This window comes from Megalops cyprinoides, chromosome 2 (genome assembly GCF_013368585.1).
Source record: "Megalops cyprinoides isolate fMegCyp1 chromosome 2, fMegCyp1.pri, whole genome shotgun sequence".
NCBI lineage: Eukaryota > Metazoa > Chordata > Actinopteri > Elopiformes > Megalopidae > Megalops > Megalops cyprinoides.
In genome coordinates, this window is record NC_050584.1 from 44,278,829 (window position 1) to 44,287,064 (window position 8,236).

The 8,236-nt window shown below is 39.3% G+C and overlaps 1 protein-coding gene across 1 annotated transcript; it reads right to left on the bottom strand.

Moving 5' to 3' along the window:
* Positions 1–2,320: 2,320 nt before the first annotated feature.
* Positions 2,321–8,236, bottom strand: il12rb1 (interleukin 12 receptor subunit beta 1). Its single transcript, XM_036519409.1, has 12 exons — positions 8,126–8,236; positions 7,940–7,976; positions 7,130–7,249; positions 6,757–6,836; positions 6,086–6,299; positions 5,763–5,918; positions 5,386–5,484; positions 5,131–5,277; positions 4,162–4,296; positions 3,751–3,835; positions 2,939–3,017; positions 2,321–2,674 (listed from the first exon to the last, which is right to left on the bottom strand). Exons 1-12 carry the CDS (start codon positions 8,234–8,236, stop codon positions 2,321–2,323), a joined length of 1,617 nt encoding a protein of 538 aa, XP_036375302.1.

The window sequence follows — 8,236 nt, forward strand, 5'->3', positions numbered from 1 at the left end:
TGCTGTTTTGTTTGCTTCCATTTGAACATGTTCAGAACAATGACGTGCTGATTACACCTGCTGCAAGGTATTGAAAGGTTTGATTACTGGAAACATTACTCTTACCCAAGAAATAAAGAAGAAATGAACATGTACAGTATATAGAAACTTATGGCTAATGAAATAACTATGTCCTTTTCTTTTAGATTCCATTTTTCAGCCATATACATGTACAGACAGTATAATATAAACACATTCATGTATAGATTCAATATTCAGTATGTAGAGGGTTGCTGCAATATTTAAGACCACGTGAATGACTCAACATTTTACAACTGCGATAAGAGTTAATATATAGTCACTGAAAATATTCCTGAACACGTTGCAAAGAATGTTGAGGCAATGTCACGATATATAAACAAAGCTGAGTCATGTATGAAATGAGCTTGTACAAAGCTTGTATGAAAAACCAGGGTTTCCACCTTATCATGAGGACAGCACGCTGTGACTAATGCTATATGGGCACTTTTGCTGTAGACGTTTGTGTGACGGAGCATGTGTGGATCAGCTGCGTGGGCGTGCTTGTTGGCACATGGAGGGACACGCTCTCTTCCAGCTGGGCTATCGGGGCACCCTATGTCTAGACGTGGCCCAGCCTCAGGACACCCTCTCAGCACATAAAGCTTGAACAGGCCCACAGGTGATTTAGGGCCCTTCAGATGCGCCTGTAGGGACACAGTGAATGTGCCCCTCACGCACTAGGACAGTGCCTTGCACTCTCATGCTCAGACCTGATTATCTCACGCTTTTTGACATGTGTTTTTTTCTTTCTTAATGTTTGCCAAAACACAGTCTTTGCCCCCACCTAATACTAACTCTTATTTTTCCTTTACTTGTGCATGGCTGTCAGTTATTGTTGTGATTGTTGAAATGTTTTGCTGTAACAGTATTAAGGGTGACACTGGTTATTACAGCAGATAGATAGGTACATTTTCTGATGTGGTCTGCTGTTTCGTGTATGTACTGTTGTTCATATGACTTTATTAGGCGCATTTTAAACACTTGCTTTATAGATTTCTCTGGGTATGACCATCTGCCACATACCTAAATGTAAATGTAAAATAATTTATGTGATATTAGGCCAGTAATGGCAGCAAGAATGCAACGTGTCAGACCTCCTTTCTGAATTCAATGGACTCGGACAGAGATGATGCGTTTAATATGACCCTACTCCCTTTTTGTGCTCCTCTCTGTGCAAAGGTCAGGAGCTTGAATACATGCACCATATGATGTCACGACACCATCTGGCATGCTGAAACCTATGCAGTCTGTTGCAGGCTTTTAGAAGTCAAGCATTGCACATGCTTGCACAGCACTGTGAAAAAAACTACTGGCTTCACCATACGACAGCACTTTTTACTACGGTACAGCAAGATTGTAAAGACAGTGACATATAGGTCCCTCTAGTGGCACTGGATATGTTAACTGCGTAATACTCTCACATTAAACGGTTGTTAGAGTAGTAAATAAGTTCTCTCCCAACATAATTCTTAATGTTTTGAAAGTTCAGATGGCCAGTACCTTGGTAGGTAATTTCCAACGCTCGAAAAGGTTAAACAAAAACATAAATCAGCCATAGCAAATATGCTGTTCTTTTAGTTCTCAACTGGGGCAAACCAAACTCAAAGGAAATAGTGACCACAAAAATATCTCAAGTATGAGCAAGACATCGCTTAGCTGTCAGCAGTCTTTCTTATGTGCTCTTTTTATGTGTTGTCATTTCCTTCCCCCGACACAAATTTCCCTGTCGGAGGAGGGGGTAAAACTGAATGTAAAACTGGAGGGACTTTTCCATGGCGGTCTCTATTATACCAACATGGCATAGGATGGTAAGTATCAATTAATATATCAACAATCAGACAGTTTCTCTCTTTATTTCATGTTAGTTTTACCAGTTCTCACTGTCACCTGATTCTCTGTGGATGTCTTCTTAATAGAGGCATTTTGATGTGGCTGCAGTGATGCCGTAAAAACACCTGGGACACCGCACAGCAGCTAGTCTGGGTCCCCTTCCTACAGAAACTCAGCATTTCTATAAAGCTTTTAAACACAACACCACATGCCCCTGAGTAACATAAATATGGAATAAATCATCTGAAAAATTATATATAAACATCATGGGCCAGGGTGTCTCCTAAGCAAACAAGTAAAATAATGTAAAGACCAGTCTTTATATGCAATGAAATCTGCACTTGATTTCAACAATGCATCAGTAAGCACATGGTCTTTCATCAAAACAGTCCTTAACCCCTCTGTCGTGGAGGTGTGGGCTCAGCGGAAGCTAAAGCTCTGTCTCTTTGTCAGAGGTGTCCTCAGTTTTAAGTTCAAAGACCAGGCCGTTCCTGTAGACAGGAGTAGTGACCTCACAGCTGGCTTGTTCACTGGTGAGCTCCACTGACTCCAGTGGTGCCGGGAGGCTCAGCATCTGCCTCTTGTAGTCAGGGCTCATGGGGAAATTGAATTGGAAATCGTCCGAATCGGTCTGGCTCTCTTCACCCTCGTCTTCACAGAGAGTGGTCTCTCGCGCCTCCAGCAGAGAACTCTCCTCCACGCCAGGCGGGGACTTGTTGCATACATCTTGCTGAGGTTGAAGAAGGGTAACAGCGTGCAGCTCTTCCTCGAAGGGGTACGACTCCTATGAAGTCATAGCAGATTCGGGTCATGACTACCCACACCAACCAGCTCCCCCATTGTACCTGTTATTCACAAATGTTCTAGACAGAGGCTTTCTTTCTGTTCATGCTCAGTTTATTACAGTCCAAATTATATGGCACACTGGGTTGGCAATTTGCCTTTTTTGTCCAAGATTATCACCATTCTCAAGCACACATTAATATTGTGGGGTGGATAATCTGGTCAGTCAACACTGCAACCAGTCTCTTCAACAAATCAGTCTTACCTCATTATTCCTTGAACAAGGGATGGGTGTTTCTGTTATCACAGGTGTTGGAATTTCAGGTAGCAGTTTGCTTTTGAACCTGTATAAATTAAAAGAGGCACAGGAAAGACTTTACTATGAAGTGCTATGAAGTGATACTTTATTTACAGTGTTTAAAGCATTATGGGGTCGTCCATAGTACATACTGTTCACAGTGTCTGCCAAGCAACTCCATAATGCTTCATGCTTTTTCAGAACATTGATTTCAGCATTTTACGTGTTTTTAATGACTTGTAACAACAGACATTCCCAATGATGAAAAACCTTTTTAAACTCACTCTTTAGAGTTCCAGTCAATATGCAAGATGTCAATTTCCATTACCATTATATTCATCAATGCTTGTAACACACAAGTGTTATGAAAAATTATAGAGATCTGAACACATTACTGCGCAGGCAACATGAACAAATATAATATGCATATAAAAATAAACATATATACCAGAAACCTGAGATTTACATTTTCTTCAAAACATTTGGTTGTTTGTGAAATATTCAGTGAGGCAGTGGTGAACTATGCAGGCCTTGAAGGCCTTTGGAGACACTTGCATAATGCTAAGCAGGATCTTACTAACACCTGGGACAGCCAGTCATTCTATTTCCTATTTAAACTGATCTCAAAGACCAAAATTGGGCCAGTTACACTACGAGAGAGGGTGGAATGACAACCTTTGAACAGAGACAGAAGGTGGAGTCTTCTGCAGACTTTGGAGGCATCTGCATTGTGAAAAGAGGGGGCAAACAGCTGTAAAGCACTTTGCTTCTGACCTCACCTTTTGATGATGACACTGCAGAGTATTGTGAGAACCAGGACAACCACCAAGATGCCTATAATGATCCATTCAGAATCAGATAATCCTGCAATTAGTGAGAAGAGATAATCCAAGTATTACTCAGTCAGGTCTTCCCACTTTTTTACACTAGGAATTGTTTAGTTGCATATGACAATGACCACAGTCCACTTAGCTATGCTCACTTCAAAGTCTTTACAAATAACGTCTTGAGTTAGGTAGTTAATATCTGATGCTGATTCGGAAGCAGATAGTGGGCACAGTGGCTGTGAGCCATTCTGTCTTGCTCATTAGACTCCATGTTTTGATCAAAATATAAGTTGTCAACAGAACCTAAACACTCAATAGCACAGGATCTCTGAAGATTACAGTAAAATACGGTTTTTACTTTACCTTGTGGTAAAGAGATATGCACTGTTACGTTTGGTCCCACACCCGTAGCTGTTTCCCCAGCAACGTGCACAGTGTATCGGGTCCTAGCTGGTAGATTCTGGATGGTGCAATTTGTTTGAAACCATTCAACCTTTACTGCAGAAGGCAGATAGAGCGAGAGCAATGAAGACAGTGAAGGGAGAGAGAGAGAGAAAGAGAGAGGTATTGTGATTTCATTGCGGTGCTCCTTACCTGTAGAGGGCAGTGTTTACACTGTTCATGGAAACACATCAGACAAATGAGCAACGGTCAGCTCAGTGAGAGAAAATTATCATCTTAAAAATGGACTCCCTTGTAAATGCAATATGCAGAGTCTGCCTAAGAATAACGTTAGAGAATAGAGCAAGATCTTTTTTTTCATTGGTCCTTAAATGGAATTGTGATAACAGGATTTTTTCTCATCGGTAATCCCTATTTAGAAGGATAGCTGACTGTTCTCAGAACATTTGATGTAAGTATTATCATTTGTTACCATGGACTATTGATACATATCAGACTGTCCTACTCTTTTTCATAAACCACTACCCATGGCCAAAAAAACAACACTGCACAACGGACAATAATCACAATGCTGATAATGATGGACAAAGCAGAGCTGATTGTATGTATTACTCAATAAATAAAACAGATTGACGCAAAAATGAGTGTGCTGTGACACCTCAATATTACCTATAACCTTTTTTATTGTTGCACCTAGCCACTGAAAAACATAATGGGTTTGAAAACAAAAGACTTACACAGACTTATACAAGTTACTTATAGAAATGTATCATCAACATAGTATCTTCAATAGGCATAAAAAAACGATGCAACATTTTCATGGAGAATATCTGTAAAACACAACCAAGATTGAAAGTCTTGAGAAAAAAAAAAACTTAAAAAGAAGGGTAAAGGGGAGGCATCCTCAGTGTCCAAATAGGACAGCCTTACCTTGCTTTGTGTAAAGCTCACTTTTGATATCAATGACATAATGCCTCAAAAAGCCTTGCTGGTCTTTTATTGGAATTGGTTCCCATGACACAATGGCAGAATTGTATGTTACATCAACAGTCACATTTTGGGGTCCATGTGTAGGCACTGAAAGAACAATCAATAGTTTATTTCAAAACAATTACAGTATAAAAACATCTCATTAATTTTGTAGTTCCATCGTGGCTCTGATCATTCAACGTGATTTTAACTTACCTCCCTCCCGCTTGTACATAGGACACAGCGCTATAGTGCGTGATTTTTGTTTCCCTTTAGTGTGGACAAAGTAATGATAGCGTACAAAGTCTTCACAGCCTAGATAAAGTAGTACAACATGTTTTAACAAGAGGCTTTGCCAGCATGGCACTTATTACACTATTCAGTTTTAATCATGCAGTACATTACATTTTGCAGATGAATGAATATAAATTAGACCTTCACCTACAGGTAATAATGTGCAAAGTAAAATCATTATCAATGACTGCATTTAAATCTAAAATATTTTATTCTGAAGTGCACTATGATTTGCATTTCCAAATTTCTTAATCAAACTTCAGCTTTACTTCAAGTTTTATTCTGTAACATCTCCTTACCTTCTTTAATTTCACGAATGGTATCTGTTATATTGATAAAGACACTTCTGTGCCCTAAGGGTGATCCGTTAACCCCATCTTGCAGCTTGTACCACTCCACACAAACCTTTCTCACATTCATCTGGTCAGGTGGTGAAGCCTTGTCCTTAGGACAATCTACAGAAGTGGTGGATGAAAAAGGACTTAATTTTGTTTCTAGCAGACACATGAATACCTTGTTCCCTCTAACTCTCTCTCTCTCTCTCTCTCTCTCTCTCTCTCTCTCTCTTATGTGTTCTTTGTCTCTCTCACACACATAAGCATACATACAATCATGCTCTTACCTAGGAGGTGCTCGGCTGGGATGGTGACATGTGCTGTGGGTGACTTCCCTGCATTGTTAACGGCAATGACAGTCACATTGACATCAGAAGCAGTCACATTAGTGATGTACTCTGTGGTATTCACATTTCGAATGGTCTTGGGTCTCTTTTGACAAGGAATAGAAAGGGAAAGGCTGTAATTCACTCCTCCTGCAGATGCAGGACGTGGGGGAGCCTGTGGGAACACATTATAAGAACAGAATTATGTGAATTGACATTGCTTACACACCAGCTTTTACACACACCACCTCAAATGAATGTTGTAACATTCTGCTATCCCAAGGAATGGCTTTATCACATTTTTTCCTGACATAAACACATTAATATGGTAGGTCGAACTGAAAATGCCACTCTGGATTTGATGGCATACTGGATTTAAAATGATGTGCTGATGATGTCTTTCCTCAGTCCATTCATGGCTTCATTATTTAGCGTTATTTTGCTAGCATGTAATATTTGAAAATATTCAGTAGAAGTGAAAAATATTCAGAAGTAAAAGTGTTTACATAAATGTTTTGTTCACTGGTCTCACAAAGCACTGTCAATTTCACTTTCAATCATTGAACATCATTACTACTGCAATTTGGACATGACTGACATGTTTTCTGACTTTAAGTACCTGGTCCACTCACCTCCCAGGTCAGATTCAACAATCTGACATAATTATCAAGTTTCCCCACTGTCCAATTAACTTTAGGCGGCTCATGAATTTCTGTAATGAAATAGGGAGACATTTACTCCACTTCTTAAATGTGCATACAAAGACAAGATATCTGATTGAGAAATATCAGTCTCAGCTAATAAACCAATTCTAGAGCAAGTTCATGTTGAACGGGGCTAATTTACACATCTTCTCTAGTGCTGTACTGCCATATTGCAAGAGCTGCAAGAGATAAGAGGCAATTCAACACTCAAAAGAGCTGGCATGTATATTTATTTCCCTAAGGTGATCTTCATGTGATGCATTTGGTGCTATGAGTAAAGATATGTCAAGGGTTTTCTTACCAGTGGGTACTTTCTTGGTTTGGCTCCAGGCACTCCAGATGTAGGGTTCTAGATGTATGGCCCTGCGTCTAATTCGCACTTCATAGACTATGCCATCTTGGATGAGCAGTTCAAACGTGTCTGCAGAAACAGATACAATCAGGTCTCACTGTACAGGACAGTGCCGGACATCATGTGACGTGGTATGCTCTGGACATGTTTTGGCCATCCGGAGATGTCCTATGATGTCATAAGAACAAACATCAGAATATTTTTTACCACTCACGTAAGTTTTTCCAGGGAGGAACCAATCCAAATCATAACTGCATTTATATTTATATCATTCTGTCACTCATTCTTTTTGCCTAACTTCAATTGCTTCCAGGTATTTTGCCAGTGTTGTAGCACTCATATGGATTGGTCCAGCATAATTTGTTTTGTTTGTGGTTTCATTGTCAATCTTAATAAAACAAAGATGCTGTAAAGGCATAAAAACTGATTTAAATGGCAATTTTTACCATTTTTTTCCTGATTGTTTTTTTTAAGAGAAACAGAGGTATTTCACTGAGAGAGCTGAAATCTTAAATTAGAATATTCACTTTTACATTGAAAAAACAATCACAATTTGGCTGTATACAGTCACAGAAATCTTTTGGTCAAATATTTGTTAGCTCTGTCAGAGATACTGTAATGCCATATATATAATATTTGACAGAAAATTTAAAGGTTTTTCACTCTTTGTTTTTTTTTCTCTCTTCACTGTAGGGGCGGTACATAAAGCACTTAGAAGAAAAAAGACACACCTAGTTTATTAGAGGAAAAAAGACACACCTAGTTTATCTTCACCTCCTGCTGTTTCGAATGTTTTCTGAAATGATAGCAAAAAGACACACAATGTTACAATTAAAAACTTAGGAAAGACTGACAATGTCCTAATGCAGGTATAATGACTGCCAGTAACACTATCAACCCAATATGTAAAAGTGAAATACGTTATCATTGTTTTCGTCATCTTACACTCTTCCACTGATCTCCCAGTCCTCTGAACTGAATCTCATTTACGACGCCATTGACTTCACCTAGTGGTTTCTTCCAAGTCAGAGTAAGTTTTCCTGAGGACCTTGACAT